The sequence below is a fragment of the Neomonachus schauinslandi genome, chromosome 7, assembly GCF_002201575.2.
Source record: "Neomonachus schauinslandi chromosome 7, ASM220157v2, whole genome shotgun sequence".
NCBI classification, from domain to species: domain Eukaryota; kingdom Metazoa; phylum Chordata; class Mammalia; order Carnivora; family Phocidae; genus Neomonachus; species Neomonachus schauinslandi.
Window position 1 is genome coordinate 57,386,009 of NC_058409.1, and position 26,937 is coordinate 57,412,945.

Below are 26,937 nucleotides of genomic sequence, written 5' to 3' on the forward strand. Positions count from 1 at the left end.
AAAAAAAAAAAAAAAAAAAAAAATAATTTTTTAAGAAAATATAGCAATTTAGATAAAATGTAATGTCATTTCTCCAAAGAAATTAGTAAACATTTTTATCTTCAATAATTCCCTCTTTTACATACCTCTAAAATTTTTGAAAAAGCATTTAAATAAATACACTAAAAACATTAATTTATTGAAACTAATTCAATGAGAGTGTTTTTGCATAGCTTATGGCAAGGATATAAAAACAGCACTTGACTAAGGAGTACTGAATAGCCCATACATTCTAAAATTTAGTTCAGCAGTGTAATTAAAAATCAAAGAAAAGAGTAAATAATTCAAGGTAACCCTATAATGCCACTGAGATAGAATATAAAAAGCTGTACTACCTTAGTAAATTAGTTTTTAAAAAGCTCAAAAGTAATTTTAAAAAGTATTTGTGGATGAGATTATATGTCTGGGATTTGCTTTCAAAATAATACAAAAGTGGAAGAGTGGGCAGGGGTAGAAATAAGACCGGCCATTTTTTCATAACTCTTGAAGCTGGGTAATGCATTCCTGGGAGTTTATCATAGTATTCTCTCATATATATTTGAAAATCTGTTTAAGTTTAAAGAGTAACAAAAAAAAATCTTGCTTTTGTCTTTAAAGCTAGGACTTTTTAAAGAGTATGTGAAACAGAGTAAAGAACCAACTATAATGCAACTCCTAAAATTTTCAGGACCAAATGAAAATCAAGGCCTTCTTTTGGTATGTTAATTAATGAGTTCATGAGATTTAGGCACATGGTTTGAATTCTAAGAGCACAGATTGGCTTCCTAAGTGCTATTACTACCATCAACTCTTAATGAACTTGACTGACTAGGTCACTGTTCTCCATATCCTTCCTTCACGCAACCACAACACATAGATATTCTAGTGATTTTGCTCAACCAGAACAGAGAAATGTTGGCAAAATATATTTTTTTGTTCATTCTTTTCTGTTGAAATAAATACTAAGGAAGAAGGCAAAATAGTCTAAATAGCCTTAAAATACACAGATTTTGTCTTCTGTTGCCATTAAAAAAAAAGAACAGCGTGTCAAGTTTAAACATTTACAAGTTTCAAATTTAAATAAAAATTATTTTAATATTCTTGCTGTTTCTAATTCATGAAACACTGAGCTTATTTCTACAGAGTTCTCCTAGGATAGGAAGTTATTAACTTCCTGACACTACCATGTACTTGTGATGGGAATTTGACTAAAATGCACTGTTAACTAACTGGCACGATCTACTGGGGTCAAAATGTGAGCTGCAGCCCTACTCAAGTTTTTACTAATCAACTATGTGAGCCAGGACAACTCACCTAAGCTCTGGGATTTAGTCTCCTCACATGTCGAAGGCACATGCTTTCAAACTTTGACGTTTTTACACTATAATCCAGCACACACACAAATCTACGTATTACTGAATGAAATAAAGTTTCTACTCCTAATGTGAATTTTACTCTGATGTTTCCTATTTTATGTTTAATTTTTCAGAATGCCACAGATAACCTAAATTGATTTCAAACTACCACAGTCCTGGCTTATACCATCTTTGAGGTCTCTTCTGTTATTTTGGGATTCTAATACTGGTTATAAAACACTGAATCTTCTATCTCAGATGGAAATCAAAACTAGTTCAGAAAATAAGTCTTCTGAAATCTTGTAAGCTAAAGTATTTTTAAAACAGTATAACAAGAAAACTATTAAGATTGTGCAACACCTTTAACATAATTAAAAGTTTAAAATGACCTGTTAAATTTTTTCAGAACTCAAATATCTCCATGACTAATCTATAGATTCTAGTAGTCAAAGAAGCTGTACCTTCAAGTCAAAGTAAGTAACTCCTATTAGAATCCCAGGAAAAGAGAACATCAATAGAAGATGACTAGTCCCATTTAGTAACTCCAAATACTAAGGATTATCAAAACAACAAACATTCGGAGAATTTTAGGTGCATAAAGTAAATTAGAAATAGTTTTACAAATGTTAAACACAAAAGTTCTTCTTTTGAAATGCTATAGTATTCAATGCACATGGCTCGTTTAAGTGTTAGCCAAAGAAATCAGATATATAATTATGTTCAGTGCATTTACATCTTTTAAATGGGTATGTTAAATTTAATAGGAATAAAATTTCTCCTTCCCTCAACATATTTTTTAAAAACTACAAATCTTCAATTGTAATCGCATATTCAAAAAACTTCTATGTTTTACTTATCAATGTGAACATTGTCTTCAGAGGATCTAATAAATTTTTTATGTGTTCAGTTATTTTGGTAGCAACAGAAAAGAGAATATGCTTACACTGCAATAGTTAAAGCATGATCTCCATGATAATTCTAAGATATGTCTACCGTTGTATGCAAAATTATTAGCATTTTTAGGAACAAAATTATAATAGTCTTTCAGTCAAAAAAGTTTTCCTAACACATTCCTTAAAAAACCCGTAACGAATTTCTTCTTCCTCAGCCTAATCATGAGGTCTCTCAATGTTATTCTCTAATATGTATAATTTATGCTGCCCCTAATATTCAACAAATTCAATCAAAATTAGAATGCTCATGAAAAAAGAGTCTGGAATATCTCCTTCACAATTGTTCTGAATATGCTAAAGAATTTGATGTTTTAAAAATTAGTTCTCAAAAGAGATGTACAAAATAGGAAAACTATTTTCTCCATTTTAGTTAAAACTACCTAGTCAAAAGTTTCCAAAGAAGGATAAAAATTAACTTTAAGACAATAACTGATAGGTACCTGTTTATATTTGCAATGCTGCAGTTCCGCAGACCTCCCTACTTTCGAAAAATACCATCGATATGGCAAATAATTACTGTAACTGGTTTAGAACATATTTAAGATAAATTGTATCTTTTGAAGTATCAAATTATTTTACAGTTCAGAATTACTAGAAGATTTATCTCCTGTTAGTTGGTATGAAAAACTAAATCTGACATTAACATGAATATAAGTTACAACAATAACTTGCTTCCTTCTGTGAAATCCAATGGTGAGATCACCTCTAAGAGTATGGTAAAGCTTGATTTCAGAGTAGGAAGCTGATTAAAAAAATTTATAACCCTCAAGAACAAAGACGAAAGTGGAAACCCAGGTTAACAAAGGGGACTTTTGAGGGCTGTGTTAAAAAAATAAGTAGAAGAGATTTACAATAATACACTGTTTCACTGAAAAATGATTTGTACTGCAATTAACTCAGTAGCCCTTTTTCTACATGAAGGAAATGTACATTCTAATCCACCTAGGCATCTATCAACTATAAATTATTTAAAAACCTTTCTGAGGTTAACAGAAACAGAAAAAAAAAAAAAGACTGGAATTTTCACTCAGGGTTGTAACTTTGCAAGACTTATCTGAAACCAAGTAAGTTTCCATATCTACACATTTTACTTAATCATGATGGGTGAATTGAATCTGTACCTATGTGAAAAGGGCAATGCATTCTGAGTTGGTTCAGCCCTTGGCTCTGAGTTCTGTGTCACATCAGGCGTTCTTTCATCATCTGTTCCATTGATACTTTCTGGTGTTAAAGGAGACTGAAGATCCCCGCCTGCCGATTCCTTTAAAAAAAAAAGGGGGTAGGGGATAAAAGTGTTACACTTTTGGTAAAATATACAAGATAATCTTAAAGTTAAAAGTGACTCCAATGTATGCTTACTTATAAACTGTATTTCCATTGAAATTTGAGTCAAAGAGGTAAAAAATAAAATTTAAAGGAGAAATAATTTTTTAAAGCAAAGCAACTCCTAAGAAAACTATCCACAACAATACAATTCAGAAATGCAGTTTCAAAGAACTCAAGAACTTTGGGGTTTATATAAGCAACTAATTGGTTAGAATAAAAGATATTCAAAGAATTACTTAAGAAAAAGAAGCACAAAAATGCAAGAAAATGTGATTTTACTTGGGAAGGTAAGAAGGCAAAGGGAAGAATGAAATCTTCAACAAGTTTTAATTTTTTTTACCCACCCTACTTTTCAATGCTAGAGTTATCTACAAAAGCAGCCAGAAATCCCTCTGTAACATACACAGAGGGAGTGTATTTCAGCTTGCCTGAATAATGGAATTATTTTTCTTCACAAAATTTCCTGTCTTATTTCTACTTTTAATTAAGTTTTGTCTATCAAGGTGAATTTAATTTGTTCTAGAAAATAAATGGAATTTAAAATGAAGCTCAAGCTGACACTTATTATTGTGACTGGCACCATAAGATTATCTGAATTTGGTATTAGTAGAGATCAGAACTGGGGGGGTCATTGGATAAACCTGTTAACCAGGGGAGGCCCTCGCACCACATCATTTAAGTGAAGCTTTGTGGATGCCTTGTGATCTCTGGGTACTAAAACTTCACAACTGAAATATTAGCCTATGGTAAGGAAGAAAAGGAAAACACCAGTGTCCGATAGGAGAGTGGGTGGGTATGGTCATAATCTGCCAACCTGAAAGAATACAGGATTTCTTCAAATAAAAATAAGAGGAGTGCCTGGCTGGCTCAGCTGGTGGAGCATGCGACTCTTGATCTCAAGGTTCTGAGTTCGAGCCCCACACGGCGGATAGAGCTTACTTTAAAAAAAAAAAAAAAAACCAACAAGAAAAATATGTGTAACACAGGAAAATGCTTATAATTAGAAAAATATGAGCATATAAGGAGATATCTTAGATTATGATAATTTATATACTTTACATAAAAATAAGGCACAAGGAGAAATGCTAGGAAGAAATATAGAAAATATTAATGTGGTGAATTTCTTTCAGGGGCTTCTGGTTTTAAATTGTATGTATTTTATTTCACATTTAAATATTTTAACTAATACTATAATGCTATAAATTATACAAGCTATTAAAGGTCAAAAAAGCTACTTTCTTGATTCCACCTTATCACTTAACTATTGTTCAATTATTAATGGAACCTCTATTTTGACCTTTAATTTTTTTCTTTTAAAATCTCTCTTAAATCCTCTTTGCTTCAAGTAACTGAGAGTCAATTCATGAATAAGGTTTACTGTATAATGTGACAACATAAAATGGGAACGATGTCCCAAGTGACTACTTCTAGGTCAATTATGGATCATATCAATTAGCCAGAGTAAGTTGAAGCAGCACGCAGAAATAAATCAGAGCTATTTCTCTTCAAGAAAGGCCAAACCAAACTAAAATAATCAAGGTGGACTGTCCAATCAGTTGAACAGTAAGTTGATTCAGGGGAAATGAGGACAGGAACAAATTACCTTGTTTGTTTGGTTTTTTTTTTAATGATTTTATTAGAGAGAGAGAGCATAACCACGGGAAATGGAAGGCAGAGGAAGAGGGAGAAGCAGGCTCCCCTCTGAGCAGGGAGCCCAACATGGGGCTCGATCCCAGGACCCTGGGATCATGACCTGAGCCAAAGGCAGATGCTTAACCGACTGAGCCACCCAGGCGCCCCACAAATGACCTTGCTAACCTAAGAGGGCACAACCAGTGTTAGCAACTAAGGATTCACTTGGAGATTTGCTAGAATTGATTGATAAGAGTGTGAGGGACAAAAGTAGATTAGGATTAAGAGAGAGAGAGGTTCTGGTTCTCCCTGCCTTCTGGGAGTCAATGAGGGTTTTGGTACATGGGTCTTGGGAAGGCTAAGAATGTTGACGTTACTGAAGTAGAAAGACCATTTCAGAGGCGGGCTAGGAAGGACAAAAGGAAGGAGAAGAAGAAGAAAGGTATAGAAGTAACAACAATTCCAGTACTGCAAATCGACAAGCTTTCCATCAGAAAACCTGCATATTAGCTACATTTAATGAAGGGCATGTTTCGTTACCCTACACATTATATCTAAAATGAAAACAAAAAGCCCAGAGCACGTTTTTTTTAAAAGCAGGTTAAAAATTAAGAAAATTAGTATTTGCTCATAAGAGAGTTAAAACAGTACATAAGAGCATAAAAGGAAAATGAAACTCCTTTGACTTCTAACTACCCCCCAGGTAGTCAAAAGTATTCTGTGAAACCTTCTGGGAACTTCACATATGTTAAAAGCAACACAGTAAAAGTTGTTTTATTTAATGTATTCCAAACACTGAGTTCTTTTTCAAACTACATTTTGTGTAATTTCTTAAACATTCAACTTCAGTTATTCCTATTAAAAAAACATACCTTATATAAAGTCAACATTTTATACCTTTAATTCAAACATTAAATTAAAAACTTGGAGATATATTAGACTACAAATTTTTGAAAGAAAAAAAGGATAGTTTGTCTTTAGAAAGACATTCTTAAGCTAATATGGCTAGTAGCCATTTTAAGGAAAAAAATTATCAAACAATACCTTCTTTGATATATGGGTATGTACGTATATGTGTCTACCAAAGTTGGTAAGAAAAATGAAAAGTGTGAAACATAAAATATAAATAAAAACAGAGCATATGTAAGATTCAGGAATTGCTTCTTAAGAATTCTCTCTCAGGGCGCCTGGGTGGCTCAGTCGTTAAGCGTCTGCCTTCGGCTAGAGTCATGATCCCGGGGTCCTGGGATCGAGCCTCGCATCGGGCTCCCTGCTCAGCGGGAAGCCTGCTTCTCCCTCTCCCACTCCCCCTGCTTGTGTTCCCTCTCTCGCTGTCTCTCTGTCAAATAAATAAATAAAATCTTAAAAAAAAAAATTCTCTCTCTACTCATTTATGGAATGGCAGAAAAGCCAAAAATAAAACAAACCAATAAAAAACAACAACAAAAAAAACCCACAAAAGGAAATACTCTGAATCCCGTGGGAAAGAAATGAGCCGGGCCCTCTCCCCAGGCCTTCCCAGGGGGATCACCCAGCTCCCCTCTGGTGTCTGTGCTGCAGCAGGAGAGTGGGGGGAAGGATGTGGTAGCAGTGCTCTTCGCCACTAGACCAAATACCACCAACACCTTCCAGTGAATTCCAGTAGAGACTAAAATTAAAGTTCCTGTTACAGTTCCATCATTTCTGACTTAAGGAAAACATAGCTTCTTCTCTTTTTCATTTAATAAACATTCAAAGAAGACTTATTCTATTTCAGTCTTTTCTATTTAAAAGAAGATAAGAACACTCTTTTCTGGGCAGAGGCTCAGACAGGAAGGACCTTATGATTTTGAGTTTCCATGGCTGTGGATATAGAAAGAAATGCCAGGGAAGAGACACAGAAGAACAAAAGGATACATAAAGGAAAATGAGGCAGAGAGCAAATGTCTACTACTGGCTAAGTCATTCCCCATACCTGGTCACCACTTCTGAAATCCCATTTTCTGACATCCACAGAAATTCTTTGTAACCTGACTCTAGATTAACTCATGCTCTTCCTTCCCTATGTAAAGTGTACTAACTGGCTGAGGCACAGTGCTAGTGGGCTATTCTCTATTCTGCATATTTTTCTACCAGCTACATTAAATGCTTACCAAGAATCAGCTGCATCTGTCCCAACCATGTTTATGCCAGTTGTATTTATATAATTATATAGCTGAATTAAATATTATGCAAACTAATAAAGTCTGAATGCAAAGCTAGAGTGGTTATTTTGATGAAAACCAAACCATATGTTTTGAAATGACTAAAAAATAAATGGCTAGAAAACAAAATCTACAAGTAACAGAAAAATGACAGGAAAATCTACTATCACACTCAGATTTCTTTCCAAGTGACTAGGGTTAGCTCTACTTAAAGGAAAAGAGAAACAGGAAATTGTAGACAATTAATCATGAGTATGATTTATGTAAGAAAGATAACACAGAATTCCAATCAACAGATTCATATTCAAAGAGGTTTCAGCTTAAAAAAAAATATTGGTGAATACATAAAACACAGTATTATCGAATTTTAATTTATAAACTTAAAGATTCTTTAAAGACTTCTTCACATTAACTGACTTTTTTGATTAACTCATCAACTACTAGTTTTGATTCCAACAGGTAAGAGGTGTTGTACATCCTCCTGTCCTCTCAACCTAATCCACACCCTTCCCACTTGCTTTTCAACTTGGTATCTTTTGGCCCTCTTCCATTATGCGACTTTGTCAGGTGCAATCTGGCTTTATTCCTCTCCATGGTCAGTCTATACCAGAAAGCCAATCACCTTAATTATATTCTCATTAGCATTTGGGGGCTTCCTTCCACAACAACTATCTTGTCAATTTCCAATTCCTATCAACTGAACCATCATTCCATATTCTTATGTGCCCAAACTACCAAGTGCAATGAGAGAATACACTGCTAAATAGGCTGATTAGCGTCATGAAAATAATTCTGAGCCCTAACTTCAATTATGCTCTTAAAGAGACAAGTAATCTTTTTTTAAAAATTTTTTATTGTTAATCACCATACGTTACATCATTAGTTTTTGATGTAGTGTTCCATGATTCATTGTTTGTGCATAACACCCAGTGCTCCATGCAGAACGTGCCCTCTTTAATACCCATCACCAGGCTAACCCATCCTCTCACCCCCTCCTCTCTGGAACCCTCAGTTTGTTTTTCAGAGTCCGTCGTCTCTCATGGTTCATCTCCCCCTCTGATTTCCCCCCTTCATTCTTCCCCTCCTGCTATCTTCTTCTTCTTTTTTTTTTTTTTAACATATATTGTATTATTTGTTTCAGAGGTACAGATCTGTGATTCAACAGTCTTGCACAATTCACAGGGCTTACCATATCACATACCGTCTCCAATGTCTATCACCCAGCCACCCATCCCTCCCACCCCCCCCCACCACTCCAGCAACCCTCAGTTTGTTTCCTGCAATTAAGAATTCCTCATATCAGTGAGGTCATATGATACATGTCTTCCTCTGATTGACTTATTTCACTCAGCGTAACACCCTCCAGTTCCATCCACGTCGTTGCAAATGGCAAGATCTCATTCCTTTTGATGGCTGCATAATATTCCATTGTATATATATACACCACACCTTCTTTATCCATTCATCTGTTGATGGACATCTAAGAGCCAAGTAATCTTTAATTTTACTTACTACTCTCACTTGGCTCTGCTTTTTTTTACTTTACCTAACAGCTGTTCCAAACCTGTGTTCAAGCTCTCTCTTTCTTCAGCTGTCTTTCCTCTCAGTGAATGACATAACTCTTCCTTCCAGAGAAAAGAGAAACTGGCATGGACTTACTCAGTCCTCCCCCCATCTGTACCTGAATATATTTTTATCCTTCCCTCCTGTCTCAGATAAAGAAGTGGCTCATTTGTTTCCATCCTCCTCCCTCACAATATTACCTTCTTCAGCACAATGCTCCATCAATGATTCCCTTCCTTCTATTCTTCTCTTTCTCCTTTACTCATTCCTTACATTTAAAAGCATATGCAAATCACTCCCACACATACATTCTACAAAAAAAAAAAAAAAATTCTTAGCGTCACATCCCCCTGAGATTATCATGTTAAACTCTTACTCTCCTCATACAAAAGAAAATAGTATTTGTGACCTTATTCTCACTACCAAACATTTCTGCCTCAAGAATAGCCCAAAGTCACTAACTCTACTTCCTTTCATTCTAGAAACTACTTCACATTGCTCTTCTTTACCAACAGTCCACCTGTAATTACCAGCGAACTCCAGTTTGTTAGGTTTAAAGTCCTTTTTTTTTTTTTAAGATTCTATTTATTTATTTGACAGAGAGACAGCAAGAGAGGGAACACAAGCAGGGGGAGTGGGGGAGGGAGAAGCAGACTCCCCGCTGAGCAGGGAGCCTGATGCAGGGCCTGATCCCAGGATCCTGGCATCCTTAAGGACTGAGCCACCCAGGCGCCCCAGTTTAAAGTCCTCTTAAGTCTCATCCTATTGGAAGCCCCCTCTGACACTGACAAATCACTGCCTCTAACTTAAAATGCTCGTCTTTTGACTTCTGTGCTAACATTTTCTGCTGCTTCATTTCCTACCACTTTCAGTGTCTTTCCCTATATCCTCAAATTTAAGTGACAATTTCTGACCCTGTCTTCCCCTCTCCTGCCATTCTATTTTCTTTCTTGATGATATCATTCTCTCCTACAGCTTTAACTACTACTCATTTGTTGATGACTCTTGAGACTTAGCTCCAATTCATAATTTCTATCTACAGGACATATCCCCTTAATGCCTAATTAGGATATAAATTCAGTATCTGAAGTGGAAATCCTCTTCTGAAGTTCATGCTACAAACCAACAAAAGAAGTTTCAAAATCATCTTGCTCTTGCTTTAACCAGCCTCCCTCACCAATCCTTCAACTCCTGTATTTCCTCCAAGTTCAGTCAATTTCACTACTGTTAGGTCTAGTCCCTCCTTTCTATTCTCACTGCCAACACCTCATAGGTAAATCCAATAGAGAAATGGATAAATACTCCACTGAGACAAGTAACAGGATTAGAGACTCTTAAGTCCACTGTCCTTACTTTTGGACAGCAAACAATAATATCCAGAGAATTCTAGTGAACATTTCCTGAGACTGTAAAAGTTGTTTTGAGGTATCTGGTTCAGTAAAATCACATTTGTTATGTGATACTAGGAAAGTATCATATTAATTTACAGGCATTCACTAATTCTAATGGTATATTTGTGGGTTAGATATGTAACTAAAATAGTTCAAGGCAGTAACACTTGGCTAATGCAGACCGCCTTTCAAAAAAATCCACTTATAACAAGTGACACCCTTGTTAAAGAAGATCTAAAACATTTGAGACTTATTACACTTGAAATGTCCAAAGAGGTCATATAGTTCAAAACTCTGACCTTGTAGATTTAAGACCTACTACCCAGGCAAGTCAACTCACTTGCATAAGATCAAACAGCTAGTCACAGAGATACTAACAATCAGTTAAAATAAACCAGTGCCTCGTTTGAGTAAATACAATTTATCTTTAATTTGAACATTAAAAAATTATGGTATTTATAACAAAGCTAAAGAGGCTTTGTTCCTTCTTTGAATACACACACACGTATATGCTACTTTTTCTATAAAGTGAATTTTAAAACATCTTGCGAAAAAGCTAGCCTAAATATAGATTAAGAGAGCTACAATATATGGGGGAAAAAATCCATAACTTGTGTTTGACTACAAACAACTAACCAAGTAAATACTTCATTCAACTTAAAAGTCTTAGTCAAATGACAGCTAAAACTTACTTTTTTCTAAACTCCAATGAAGAAAAAATTGCATTATATTTATTTGATTATATAGCCCCCTTTTCTTCAATGTGCATTCTGAGGAAAGCACTTAACAAGTTAATTCAAATACAGTATTTTTTTTACTGTGCACTATATAAGAAACTTCAGATTTATAGCCAGTCATTACTCGTGATTCTATGTCAAATTGACTGTTTAAAAGATTCCCATGGAAATGCAAGAACGTAAGATCTCCAAGAGAAAAAGTTCTAAATTAATGTCTATTAAAGAAGGACATGAAACCAAGTAACAACTAATACATAATTCAACTTATTCCTAGAGATGGTATCTTGATCAAGACAACATAAAGACTATCTGACATGACCACACATTTTATCAAGAGTACAATCTTAGCTCAAGAGTTTAAGAATGGGGAAGTGGCTAACTTGGCCCTAAATGCCAGACTCTCTTCATCACATGCCTTTAGGGATGTGGAACAGTTTGTCTACAGCACTACTTCTCAAAGTGGGATCCCCAGATCAACAGGATCAGCATCTCCCAGAACTCTGCCAGAAATGCAAATTCTTAAGCCCTAACTTAGCCCTGCTAAATCAAAAATGCCCGGAGTGGGACTCAGCATTTGTGTTTTAAAAAGTTTTCCAGGGTACTCTGATGCAGGTTTTATTCAATTAAGGCACCCTTATCTTTCTAAGTAACTATTATGTGCCAGATATTATGTCAAGGCTTTACATCATCATCTTCAGCATTACAACCACATCACCAACAACAGCTGTTAACATTTACAATATACTCTATGCTAAGCACTTTGTAATCCTCATTTGATTCTCACAATAACCCTATAAGGAGATACTGGGGTTTTTTTTTTTTTTCATTAAGTTTTTTAATTCCAGTATAGTTAACATATAGTGTTATATTAGTTTCAGGAGACATTGTGCTTATTCTCATTTTATAAATTTAAAGACATAGTAACATGCCTAAATTAAAAACAAACAAACAAAAAACTCAAAAAAACAAAAAACCCCAGTAAGGGTTAGAGCCCAGATTCAAAGCCAGGCTCTAAAGCCTACATTAGTGCCATTATCATATGACATCGCCATTATCATTGTTATTCCCTCCAACAAGCCTATAACCTAAGAAATGTAATCCCCATGTTACAGATGTATAAAGAGAATTGGGTTAAGCCATTTTCTCAAGACCAAATAGTGACAAAAAATAGTTTATATCTAAGTATGTCTGATTTGAAAACCCATACTCTTAACCAGTCTGTTATCCCTCCTCAATAAAAAACAAAAGCTATGACTGACTGAATGCCTACTACTATCAATTATTCCATTTAACCTCTTGATCCCCTTGCTGAATTCCTGAGTAATATTCTATACCTCAGGCAGAGGGTTAATTTAGCAGATTGGGTTAAATCAAGGAGAATCAAGCTCTGTCCTCTAGCTGAGTAGAATCAGAGTGGCCAGCAGTCATACATTTCAAACTAAAACAGAAATAGTAATGAAATCTGTAAGGGACTGTCACAAAAGGGGAAGGGAAGGAAACGAATATAAATACATTTTTTTTAACTATTACTCTGGCTTCTGTACATTAAATTAGCAATCAGACTTTAAATGCTTTGAAAAGATAACTTAGGGTCAGTAATATTTTGGCTTTCAAATACTGATGAACTTAGGATATTTTTTTATTCCTTATATCTCACAGTATTTTCCATATATAAACATCTTGGATATATTCCTTTGATGAAAGTCAAGGCTTAAAGATATCCCTTCCTCCAAAGAGTAGCAGGTATCTTACCAGCAACTTGTTCATGGCTAATTAAACAAAAACAAGTTATGATCAGAGAAACAGGAACTAAGTACAATGGACAAGTGTAATCTATTATAATTTTATTGGAGTCCTTTGCACATTCTCTAAGGCATGTGCTACAACATCCTCTTTCAACGCTAGAATCAAACACCTGAAGAACGAGAGCTACCAGTACATGTACTAAATATTCCATAGGTTTTTATGAAAAGTTATCACTATACTACCATAGCACTTAGGGAAGATACAGAGTCAAGGGAAGTTTCAAAGTGATCATGTTATTCCAGGTCACTGCAAGTGTGGAGAAGTGTAATGGAGCTTTGGCTTCGATCCAGAGTACACTTCTAGTCTATGAGGAAATACGTACTTTACGCATACTTAACAGAGCCCTCCTTTCCTTTAAAAAAAAAAAACCCAAAACTCTTTATACCAGCAGGGTTTACCAAACAGAGCTGGGTGCCAGGGGTGAGGAGGAAGGTAAAGAGCAAACAATGTTCGAAAATGGCTAGTCAGTAAATTTCCAGGCAACTCCTATTCACTTTCTCAGCAAAGTGTTATGGAAATCTGCTACTATACTCACATTCCAGAGAAACATTTGTAACATCTGATTCTTCCTTTTCATATAAGCCTTGAGTACACTTCAAATGCTATAGAGAACCCAGCACAAAGCTGAACCCTACCCTTAAGACTCAAATTGAAATAAAAATTAATTTTAGAAAAGCCTATTAAAAGCTGAATCATACAATGTACATTAAAACCTTTGTAAAAGCACTGAAATATAAGTATTTAATGAACTTTACTTGGAGATCTAATTAATTTCCAACTAAAGAAAGATTATGATGAGCAAGTCACAGGTATTAAGTCAACTGTTCAAGGAAAAAGCAAATACGTGTATAAAACCTATAACCTTTGGGTCTCAGTGCTAAGTATAAAGAAAGATGTCCCAACTGTCAGATTTAAGTACACTTAAAATCAAGATAATAGACTACTATTTTTTTTTTCTATATATGTGATGTTTTGACATCTTAAAAAAAAAAAACTTCCTGGCTAGCCAATTCTTAGAACAAGGGGGTGAGGTGGGAACATGCCTTTGATATGCAAACTAACCAATCCAGAACTGTACCTCCCTCATCTGGCCCATGCACCCCAGGATGCAATATTCTTCTGCCTTCATCATACAAGGGCCAGCTACCAGGCAATGAGGGACTACCCCTATGAGTTTAGAGGCTATAGAAATTATTCAACTAGCCAAATCCTAAATTGTCTACCCTGCTCTGCCATTCTTCAATATAGCTCTAGCCTCAGCTTTTCCCATGCTCCTGCTTTCTGCCTCCTGACCACCCTGAGGTTTCTCTAAGTGCCCCTCAGATGTGTGCTATGCTTCCTATTTCTAGGACTGGTGATTAAAATAAACTCTTATTTCCCTGAGCCTCTCCTCTGTCTCCTCTTGTGACTGGCCATTACAGAACACAAAATAGGCCAATCTATGCTCTTTACATATAATTGTTTTTAAGTTGTACATACATCAAAGAATCTAAGTTATAAGTACTAAACTGATTTTCCCCCTAGATTCTTGCAGACAATGGCATATAGGAAAGAAACCTTTCTCCACTAGTACAGATTAACTGAAGGGTGCATTTCTATGTCCACCTCGGAAACTACCTTAATTTTGCCATTATTTTCCCAAATTTAACCCTGGCATAAAGGATACCATCTGAAATGAACAAGGCTCAAAAATAAGAATAGAAATTAAATACCCACCTGTGAAGGTGTACTGGTAAGTTCCATCTTTTCCTGTGATTTCTCCTTTGCTAGTCGAGCAGCTTCTTTAAATTCCTGAAACTTTTCTGCAAACTGAATGTATAAAGACTATATACATTAACCAAATAAAATAATAGGTCTCAATGCCCACTTTTACCTTGGTTTTCTTTCATTTTCTGAATAACTGACTCTTAACAAGCAACCTAGCCCTAAAATCAATTACAGGTGTAATATGAAAATGAAGGTTAAAGAAAACTAATACCAAACACTTGTTTGTACACTATCAACTACTCTGAGTCATTGCACTGAAAAACATCACAATATAATTAACTTAGAATTGGTGTCAGCAAGTTTACCTACGTCCTTTCTTGGTTGTTCAGATACACTTTAAGACCAAGGTGCAGAGTATAGGATGTGAGTGCAATCAGTAAGGATTAGTATACCTTGCTTATCATGGAGAAAACAATCTTTCAGGTATTTATTCATAAACTTCTCAGTATTTGGAGCTTGCTTTTAACTTTTACTAGAATATAAACTCTCGTATTATGTAAGGCATTTTATTTTCAACAATACAAATAGCAACATTTATTATTATACTAAATGACATTACTAAAACTTCATTTCCAAAGATTCCTAAACAGCTAATGTACAGCAGCAGAGAGGAACAACATGGTTCCACAAAGGTCTTTAAGACTGGTAAAAACAACAAAAAAACCCTACAGTACATGAAATGCTAATTCTTATGAACCCATAGTAATCTAGAAATGTCAGGGCCACAAAAAGTATCTATTATTGTTGGAAGCGGAAACTAGTCTACCACTATTCTCAGAGGGAGTAAGTTAAGGCTACAGAATAACCAAATTAAAAAATAAAAAATCTCTATGCAACTTAAAACACCTGCTAGAGTGGTAATAAAAATATGAAATTACAGTTCCCTCCTCAAACCCCCATAAGCCAACCCTGATTTCATTTCTCTCTTGGGAAAGAAAACTTTGGAAGAAGAGGTCATGATACTCTGACCTGTGTTGGGGACTTAGAGGAAGGTCAAAATTAAAATTGTCATTACAGCTTTCCTTCTTACTTTAGACTTGTCCCCACCATCTATAACTTGTAGATAAGGGAACTGAATCTATATTAGTATGATTCTCCTTTTTAAAGTAAGGAGATATTCTGTTCAATTAATCTGAACACAAAGCTAAAAAGGTCTCATTCACACTGGTGTAAATGAAATAAAAATGAAACCATAATTAATTTGTCTTTACGTAATTTGAAGAATTTTTCTTACGCTCATCTAGCATTCCAAAGTAGTTAACGCTTAAAACCCTTTCAAACTTCATAAAGGCTCACACTATTGCTAATTTTTATAGGCTTTGGGTTTCCATGATAACAAAATACAACTTAGTAAGCACTCCAACAATCCAAGCATAGTTGCAATTTTCCTCATACATCAGCCTTAGGAGACCAAGTATTTCTCTCAATGCTGCTAGTCTCCCTTATTTTGAGACACCCTTGTCTAGAATTGCCTTCAGAGCCTTCTCAAAACCCTTAAAATGCTTTGATTTGCTTAAGGTTTTTAATGATAAAATAAGCCAGAATAATTACATGCTTGCTTAATATAAACTCCTTGGGGCCCCCCAGAGTCTACAAAGAAGCAATATTGGTCTCCAAGGTTGCTTGGAAAATAAATCATGATTTTGTCATCTTTCAACAAAACATTCTGAAGAGAATGATCATATAAATATAAACTCTTAGAGCCAAGTCTAGTGAATAAATAAACTAGACTTCAAGAGCTAATGTCAATCCTCCTTCACAATACTAGGAATCACTACCAGTAAGGCTGGTCAAAAGTGTATGTTAAATTTAAAGAGGAAAAATACAATTCTTGAAATATGAAAGTCATTCCCAGAAAAAAGATCAAATGAAAGGATAAAGTATAATTGACAGGATTTAATAAACTATTACTTTACCACATTAGCTGGCTGCCCAGTAACCTCAAAGATGTGACAATAACTTAATTTGTAGTCAAAATTACTTAGACTCAAAAATCATTTTATGCAAGTTTGACAAATTAATCCACAATTTAGTTCCTGTGTTGTCAAGAAATTTAGCAACTGTAAGCTAATTACAGTTTTAACTTTTTTTTTTGCTATAGACTTTAACAGACAATTCCAAAAAAAAGTTCCAAAAAGCTTCCACTTGAGTAATGGCAAAATTTATTCTAATAAATGTGTAATTTCCTAAGGGGATTATTTATGGAGCAGCAATGCTCAACTGGATGCCTGTCTCCTTGTTCTACCGAAAGACTTTGAATCTAACTCTTACCTTTACTACAACTCAAGAAAATGTATTTGGAGAATACGATGGGTGTAAAAGAAACCAAATTAGATAACATTTGCTCATGTTAATCATCCTATTGGGGATGGACTTATAATCATGAAGGCAAAAGTTAAAATATCCTTAAAATTGGTCTCTAAACTATAATTTATATCAAAAAGATAACAAAAACATTTGACAACAGTGTTAAGGAATGTCTACAACCAAAACAAATGGAAACAAAGATTACTTCAATTACTGAGCTATCTAACTATATGCTTGAGTCAATAAATACTCACAAAAAAGTAACATGGTTTTAAAAAAAACTCATTTAAGAATCCAAATGATTTCTGTTAACGAATAGCTTACGGTTAAACATGAACTCTATCTTCAAGAGCCTGATGACCCTGAACAACTACAACTCCCAAAAGGGACCAGATCCTGTGTACACCAAATTCTACGTAAAATGTTCCAAATGTAGTGTTATCCTTTTATGGAAGGCTTGAAAGAGAGAAGTTTAAAGCATAAATCCTTGGGTCTGGTGAGCAGAAAAGTGAGTAATCCTCATCTCCTTGATCATCTTCATATCCTGGGAGAGTTTTCTTTTCCTTACATACTCTTTCTGTGTGACACCCACAAGATTTCAAGACACTGGTGTATGAACACTGCATGCTGTTGCTTACAAGCAGGACAACTGTTTTATTTCCAATATTTATTAGCCTGGTGATGTTCTGTATTTTATTGGCCTTTTTGGCCACAGTAATTTACTTGGTCAGTATGTTCCAAGAACTCTTCATTTGTTTATTAGATCTCACTCTATACTACATCAGAGTTTGGAGTAATTCTCACCCAGATAAAGCACCATTTTTCCTAAACAAAGTAATTTATATGTGCCTACTATCATGTCAAGAAGCTGAAATCTTTATCATTATCAGCTTAAGTTTTCCACAATTCGGAAGAGCTTGGTATCTACCTACTTGCAGACCATCTCCACTAAGGGTGCTAATCCCTGAGCAAAGTCCATTCTGAAGTGATAATCATTTTTATGTTAACTGTCTGTGTGACAATTCTGTCACGCAGTTAACCACACAAATACTTTTCCATCCATGGTGACCGTTTTTAATGTGTACAATTAATTTTCCAATTGACAGTGGAATCCAATGATCTCTCACTTCTTGCTTTAAAGTCACTACAGTTGTTCTGAGAATATTAAACAAATTTCTCATATATTTTATACTTTCCATTTGCTATTATATATTTAAGACATCTGACTTGAAGATTTCCACTTGATCTTATGAGTTAACTTACTTTTGAAAGATGGTGCTCAGAGGAGAATCCCAGTCCATAAACAGTGTTTGCCCGGCTATCGGCCCACTGGCCAAACTTCTGAGATGTTTTAGTAAATGTCATGTTTGGGGTGATGGTGCTATTAATTATTGCCTGAAAAATAAGACAAATATGAATAACTAGCCAAAAACTAGCAAAAATTTAAACACAGGACGATTTAGTTCCATAAGAACTTAGGATTTCTTTATTTTTTTTTTAAAGATTTTTTTATTTATTCATTTGAGACACAGAGATACAGAGAGAGAGAGAGCATGAGCAGGGAGAGAGGCAGAGGGAGAGGGAGAAGCAGGCTCCCCGCTAGGCAGGAAGCCCGATGTGGGGCTCAATCCCAGGACGCTGGGATCATGACCTGAGCCGAAGGCAGACGCCCAACCATCTGAGCCACCCAGGAGCCCCAGAACTTAGGATTTCTAATGAGTCACAAGATAGCTATAGAAATAGTTATTTTTAAATAAATAAATCTTTTTAAATTTATATATTTATTTTGCGAGAGAGAGAGAGAGAGAATGGGGGGTCAGAGAGAGGGAGAAGCAGATTCCCCGCCAGCCAATCAGGGAACTCGATGCAGGACTCCATCCCAGGACCCTGGGGTAATGACCTGAGCTGAAGGCAGATGCTTAACAGACTGAGCTACCCAGGCGCCCTAGAAATAGTTTTTAACATTTTAAGTGACAGTGTAGAAATATGGTAACTAAAAGAACTATAAATATAAAGGTACTCTAACAAAAATTTCAACACTTTACAATCAAAATAAGTTTTCCAATAATGCAAAAAATCTTAAAGAGTTTTTAGTGTGGCCAGTTTCTTTCCTTTGAACATACAGGATCAGTATCTATTAATTTTGAGTAATACTTCCTGGAAGCAAGTAGGCTTTAATAGTTGTTTCTTTAAAAGTAAGGCCCTACCTTCCAAACAATCTTTCAAAAATGAATACATCAACAGAACGAATTTTCTATTTGTATGCTAATTTTCTAAAATCCATAATCAAGAGTTTTCTTAAAGCTGACTTACTTAAATATATTATGATACAGAAAAGACTTTCATTTAGCACTTTTTCCTTTACTCAAGGGAAAAACAAACCCCTAAATATATACTTTACTTCTTTTCTCATAAAGTGGTATAAATTCATGATACAGAGAATCACTATCATTTCTGTTGAACACATAGTTTCTTAGAAAACTAGTATTTTAGTGTGTTGTTAAATATTAATTTTGGTGAGCCCTATAATAAATTCCAACTATTATTACAACATACTAGCTAAAGTACATTCCCTCTGCCAGTACTGCAAAAGTATAGAATCAGTCTTAGTTAAGTAGTTTAATGCTCTCCAAACTTGAGATTACAAAGTGATTCCAGTAACAATAATAAAAAAAAAAGTTACCAAATTCTTAAGCAGTCATTTGGTGAACTACTAAATGTGGACTGAAAATCAAGCATTTTCAAAACAAAGCTAAAGCTACTGACCATGGGAACAGTATGAATATAAATATTTATGAGCTATGCACATATTGATGAAGTTGCAATAATAAATGTAGGACACTTGTCCTACTAAAGACAGTAAAAGAAAGAGTGGTCCCTTGCTTTCTGTCTCAAACAACAGATGTATTAGCTGTTGTTCTATGAGAACACTTATTCTTGATTAAGCATTTTTACCTCTGACAAAATTTATATACTCATACCTCCTTTCCCTTCAGTTCAAAAGCTCCTTTTCCTAGCATGTGATTTTAGGATTATGTGAAATGTGGTTAACAAGTGCTCTAACTTGCAGGTTGTCATGAAATGAAAAACTAAATGGAAAAGAATATATTAACAAATGGTAAGGAATGGAGTAACAAAAGGTAAGGAATTTGGTTATGGAATCATTTGGTTAGCTTTTTGTCAGCTTTTTTAACTGAGTACCTATTAAATGCCAAGCACAATTTAGAGACTTGAAATGTAACAATGAGAGGCAATGTAACTATGGATTACATTCTAAAGCAAGAAGAGTTGGTCAATGAACAAAGAAATAAATAGCTGACTAATTTAATTTCAGAGTGGTAAGTGCTGTGAAGCCCCTACCAGCATGTGATAGAGTCTGAGAGCCTCGAAGGCCAGAACTGGCAGGTCCTATGTTAGATGTGATGGTCCTCAGCTGTTCCCTGAAGAGGATGCTTTTGAGCTGGAATCGGAGTGTTTTCAAGGACAGAAGGGCATTTTACATGTGATCCCAGTAACTCTCAATATGTGAGGTAGCAAGAGGTTTTACAGGCATCCCGACCCATCTGCTGTTCACCACAGACCTTCAGTTTTAGCTATGTCAAGTGAACTTCTTTAATGCTTTTAAGAGTTCCATTTTCACTCCCATTTTGAACCTTTCCTTGCCTCCACTTGTCCTGGGATTACTTGTATGGAGATTCTTTAATCACCGAAGAAAAACTTTAAAACGATAGATGATTCCACACTTCAAAAAAATTATTCATTAGAATTCTTTGACTTGAATGCTTTGAACTATTTGAATATGAATCCACTTAGAAGAAAAATCTTAGTTCTTTAAAATAAATTTGTCTCTCAATCCCAGAGTTCCTGTCCTTTCAAGGAAAAGAGGTAAAAATGCTGTGTCATTACAGTTCATAGAGGGCCCTCATTCTGGCCTCAGCCTTGCTGATGTCTCTGCAGCTTGATTAGAAAACCTGTAAGCAAACTTCATATGCACAGTAAGGGCATTAAATGAGAACAAACGGACATTTTCTAATCAGGGGCACCTAAGGGCTTTCCACCTCATCATGCAGTGCAGAAACAGAAGTGGGGGTGGGGGGCAGAAAAACACTCATTTAGCCACAAGTAAACCACTACTGCTTACCAAAAAACAACTACTCCAGCAGGGAACTGCAGTAGCTACCGGCAGCAGTTTTTAAAAAGTAACTAGAGAGTATAACAGCTATAGATGGTAGATTTTGTTAAGCAAAACAAAAACTCGTTCACAAGAGTTATTTAAGAGTCTAATGATTACAAGCTGCAAAGTGTATTCAAAAATGGAAATGCCAGCAGCAATAGTTCCTATTGCTCCAGAACGAAGAACACATGAGAGTTATTTAATCACATGGGACAAGGGAATACTTCAGTTGAACTTTATTCCATTGAACTCTCCCATCAAATAAAACGATGTCTTTTCTGTGGTTTGGGCCAAGAGGGAAACGCAGATTGTAGAGAACTGAAAGTTCTAGTCAGGGAAAAGAAAGAAAGACATATTCTAGTGTCTGAGATCGTAACAATTAAAATCTAGTGATTTCACTAACAGTTACAAAATATGACAAAATTATTCTTCATTAAAGAAGTTTTGTAGAGGTACCTGGATGCAGTCGGTTAAGCGTCTGCCTTCAGCTCAGGTCATGATCTCAGGGTCCTGGGATCGAGCTTGGCGTTGGGGTCCCTGCTCAGGGGGAGTCTGCTTCTCTCTCTCCCTCTGCCTCTGCCCACCCCCTCATGCTCTTTCTCTCTCTCAAATAAATAATCTTAAAAAAAAGTTTTATAGAAATTAACTATTACTATTTCTCAAGTCCTTAAATCCTCCAAGTAAAAATGAAAGAGAATCAATTTTTTTTTTTTTTTTTAAGATTTATTTGAGAGAGACCGAGAAAGAGAAAGCGGGGTGAGGGGCAGAGGGAGAGAATCCTCAGACTCCCCACGGAGCAGGAAACCCGACGATGCTCGACTCAATCCCAGGACCCATGAGATCTTGACCTGAGCCAAAATCAAGAGCCTGCCACTCAACCGACTGAGCCGCCCAGGTACCCCGAGAATCAATTATTCTAATAAATACACATTAGTCACTTAAGTACAAGATAAGCTGCTAACAGCCCCTGGAGTTCTGTAATCTAGTTAAGGAGATAATGAGTGAGCTCATGAAAAAAACAAACTCAAAGTTGAACATTAAATTATCTTTTGTTCCCCAAAACTACTAGACAATACATAACCAACAGCCTAAAAATATTAATAATAACAAAAACAATCAGTGTTTGCATACTGATTACTATACACCCGTTAAGTGCTTTTGCCTAAATTAATTTATTTAATCTTCACAACAATCCTGTGGTGTAATGATGTAGGTATTTTTATTAGTTCCTTTTTACAGATGAGAAAATTGAGGTGTGAAGACATTAGGTATCTTGTTCTAGGTCACATGGCTAGTCAGCAGTAGAGCAAAAATTCAAACCAGACAGTCTGTGTCTACAGTCTGTGCTCTTAACCCTTACGCCGTGGCTCAGTTGGTTAAGCAACTGCCTTCGGCTCAGGTCATGATCCTGGAGTCCCGGGATCGAGTCCCGCATCGGGCTCCCTGCTCAGCGAGGAGCCTTAAAAAAAAAAACAAAAAAAAAAAAACAAAAAAAAAAAACCCTTACACCGAACTGCTACAATTTCTGGGAGCTTTTGAAAGGCCTCATGGCTTCAAAAAAGCTGGAAGGAGAAGAATGGAGGCCTCATCTTTCTATACACATTTTATCCAGAATCCAAGGTCTGGTATTTCTGTATCTCTCTCTGCTGTTCAAAATTCATTGATTAAAAAATGGAATTTCTCCTCTTTGAAAGGCGTACTAAGTACAAGACACTGATCAAAGTGCTCTGCAGATATTAACTCATTTAATCCTTGCTAACACCCCTAATGAGGTGAGAATATGAGGCTCAGAAAAGTAATTTGCCCCAAATCAAACACCCAGTAGATGGGAGAGCGGAGCTATGAACCCAGGTGGCCTGTGCTCTTGAACATTATACCATCTGCCTCTCCTAAAAATAAAAACTTAGGTCTTGTCCACGTACTTCTCTTCAGAATAAGGATGTCAGCTTTAATGGTGACACTGAGCACACTTCATACCATTTAGGGATTGTGAATTGCCTACTAATCTACAGAAGTGTATCTGGAAAGAATTCTATTTCCTTACTAGATTTCATGCTCCAAGAGTAGAAACTGTGTCTATTCTGTTTACCACTATATTCACAGCACCTCACACAGTGCCCGACATGTAATAGATATGCAATGAATATTTATCAAATAAACTAACTTAAAATTTGTAGAATATTTTGGGATGTTAACTCAATATAAATAAGGTGGTCAATCCAACTTAGTACACAAAATATGCTGGCACCCTAAGAATGATCAATTTTGGTTTTTTAAAGTTAAGTTTTTAAAACTCAAAAGGAAATACTGTATTTTAATAAAGACAAAAATCCCCCAAATAAAACAGAAAATGCTCTACTGCATAAAACAGAAAGATTATTTAAAGTAAATGTAACTTACCTTTGAGCCATCTAAACTGATTATCCTGTACACATTTCTTGTGCTGTCATAGAAATAAGACACAGTAACTGCGTGCTTGCTGGTGGGTACCCAGTTCTTCTTTGTGTTTGGGTCAATCTGGAAGACATGAGCTCGAGTGCTGAAGATGGGTTGTTCCCTACAGGGCAAAAAATAAAATGACAGATTGAGAGCAGACAATTTTATTCCATTGGACAACAGAACATGAAAACTGTGAGGATCATTCCACTTAACCCAAAACTCCCACATGCCCCAAAATAAGAGAAATATTGTTTTAAATCTGGAATATTCTAAGTACTCAATCATAAGCTTCTTTAAAACAATAACAGTCCATCCTCATTATTTGTAGATTCTGTATTTGCAAATCTTCCCACTCACTAAAATGTATTTGTAACTTCAAAATCAGTACTTGAGGTACCTTCTTAGTCTTTTGAAATTGGAAAGATGTGAATCACCTGACATGTATGTTTCCATCTGAGGTTGATCAAGGAAACACTTTGACCTCTTGTTTCAGCTCTCATACTGTAAACAAGTGATCTTTTTTTGTGATCTATTTAGCACCATGTGTTTCACATTACTGTGCTTTTCGTTGGTGCTTTCTCTGTTTAAAACGAGCTTCCAAGCACTGTGCTGAAGTGCTATCTGTTCCTAGATGCAAAAAGACTGATTTGTCGTATGGAGAGAACACGTTATGTAAGCTTTGCTCAGGCATGAATTATAGTGCTGTTGGCCATGAGTTCAAAAGTAACGAATCAGTAATACATATTAAATAAGGTGTCATTAAATACAAACACACATAAAACAAGGTTATGTATTGACTGATGAAAATACGACCAGAGGCTTGTAGGAACCGAACTCTGTGTATCCCCTGGGAGCAATCATTCAATATTTGACAATTCAGTGCTCGTGGTGCCTTTATAGAACACAACTACTGCAAATAATGAGAATGGACTATATCCTATTAAAATACAAGAATCTTATATTAGATCCTCACTAGGTTAAAAATTTTTACCCATTTAAAACATTATTCTGATAACATGTAAATAACTTACTGAAAAAGTTTACATTCAATATAATCTCTACTTTTAGGTATATGGAAAACGAAGTAGCTCACAGCCACAATATCTTTTATTGAGATTAAGGCCTTAAAGATATACAGATTTTAAAAATAATTTTTTTTTAGATTTTATTTATTTGAGAGAGACAGAGATAGTGAGAGAGAGCACAAGTGGGGAGGAGAGGGAGAAGCAAGCAGGCTCCCTGCAGAGCAAGGAGCCCGATGTGGGATTCGATCCCAGGACCCTAGGATCAAGATCTGAGCCGAAGGCAGATGCTTAACCGACTGAGCCACCCAGGCGCCCAAAAATAATTTTAAGAACCAAAGCTATTAAAAAATGTATATTCAAAATATCATTAGTTTATTTTACAGTGTGGAAAACAAGCATGCAATGATCTGTATGCAACAGAAGCATTATAATGCAAAATTTTCCAAGTTCTGAGTTCTTCTAGAAAAGCCTTTACCTGGCTTTTTTTGTTTTGAGCCCAAATAAAGCTCATTTCTTTCAATTACACAACATCTTTCTTTCCTAAAGCTGCTTAAGGCCTAAAGAGAATTTTAACCAGTATTTAATGTTTAAAAATTTAAATTTAAAGAAAGGAGAATATAGAAAAGGGAGAAACTGAAAAACAGGCAAGGCAAATCTGGGTCCTTGGCAACATGACTCTTCAGGTTAATAATGGGCTGGGTGTCACATATGCCTATGATCTGCTTCCACCCTTAGAGAGCAGGTATGAAAGGGAGGAACCTTTCCTATAAGTAACCTGCCTCTTCCCAGCTTTATTTCTGGAAACCTCCATTACAACTTTTCTTATTAAATGAATCTCTTTTGAAGGAACTGATATATTTTATACCATTCCCTAAAAACTGAAGCAGAAAGCCATCATTTCTGGCTTAACTCACATTATATATAGATTCATCCAATAAATAATTATTAATAATCTGGCAAGGCTTTGTGCCAGGATGAAGAATTCTTCTGAATCGGGACTAGGTCTTATTCATTCCTTGTTTCCCCACCTTCAATCCTTCAGTTTTTCAATGAGGCTGATGCTACATCTGGGTTATCTTCCAAAAGCCCTGCAAACCTCAAGTTTTCTCTTCTTCACCTCTTAATTAAAGTTCTAGGTGTAAGTGTAGTTGGTCAGCCTGACTGTATTCACAGGAAAACCCAATCACACAAAACTGTATTTATTAAGGCATGGAAGGAAGGGAAGTAGGAACTCTAGTCTTTACTAACAACTTTCCCCCCCATTTGACAGGGAATAAATTTCTAAATAGTGCAGGATATTGCAATATATGTATTTTATAAAAAACTAAAACAGTTAAGGAGCGCCTGGGTGGCTCAGTTGGTTAAGCACCTGCCTTCAGCTCAGGTCATGATCTCAGGGTCCTGGGATCAAGCCCCACATCGGGCTCTCTGCTCAGTGGAGAGCCTGCTTCTTTCTCTTCCTCTGCACCCGCCCTCCCTCGCTCATGTGCGTACTCTTGCACTCACGCTTGCTCTCTCTCTCAGATAAATAAAATCTTAAGAAAAACTAAAATAGTTAAGACAATGAGACTGCTTTTTACAAGCCTTTTAACAAATCCTTATCAACAGAAATCCAATGTTGTGAGTCTAATACTTTTCACATTTTAATTCAAACAATGATACTAATCTGCACAATTAATGCACACCATTCCATTCCCTCTGAATAAAAATCTTTAAACTAGATGTTTTACATGTGTGTCTTGTGAATCTGTCAACTAAGTACACTGCTTTTCTTCAATCCTGTCCTGAATAGGTGATTTCTTAAAATTATAGTCCCAGATTTCTGTGGTCAAAAGCCTATCAAAGTCTAGATGAAAAAGATTAGGAAAAGAATGTCACTGCTGACACAGGGAACAGGATTCCTAGAAGTAATGAGGAAGTTACCACATCTATCAAGGCATACTAATCAATGGTTCAGACTTCTATTGAATATCTACTACATGCCAAAAACAGAGAGATGGTCCCTGCCCCTGAAAAGTTCAATTTGATGAGGGAGGACAAATGTCAAAAAAAAAAAATAAAATGCTTTTCACCATCATACCTTCTCTGAAAATAAGTGGGAGCTACCATGGAGAAGCTGATGTCTAGGTAAGAGTTTGAAACAAAGTACAGTATGGTGGGAAGAAGGCACAGTACACTGGGGTGTATAGTGAGTATGAGTGCCTTTGAAGAATGAGGCTAAAGAGAGAAGTCAGTTCATGAGGGTCCCCTCCAGAAACTAC

General features: G+C 35.7%; 1 protein-coding gene across 1 annotated transcript in view; it reads right to left on the bottom strand.

Moving 5' to 3' along the window:
- The window catches only part of HOMER1 (homer scaffold protein 1), a 125,311-nt gene that overhangs the window by 53,768 nt on the left and 44,606 nt on the right, over positions 1-26,937 (bottom strand). The window contains exons 2-5 of the mRNA XM_021699847.2: positions 23,613-23,769; positions 18,302-18,433; positions 14,681-14,773; positions 3,448-3,587 (exon numbers count right to left, since the gene is read on the bottom strand). Of these exons, the coding sequence (XP_021555522.1) occupies positions 3,448-3,587; positions 14,681-14,773; positions 18,302-18,433; positions 23,613-23,769 (522 nt within the window). The remainder of the gene's footprint in view (positions 1-3,447; positions 3,588-14,680; positions 14,774-18,301; positions 18,434-23,612; positions 23,770-26,937) is intronic.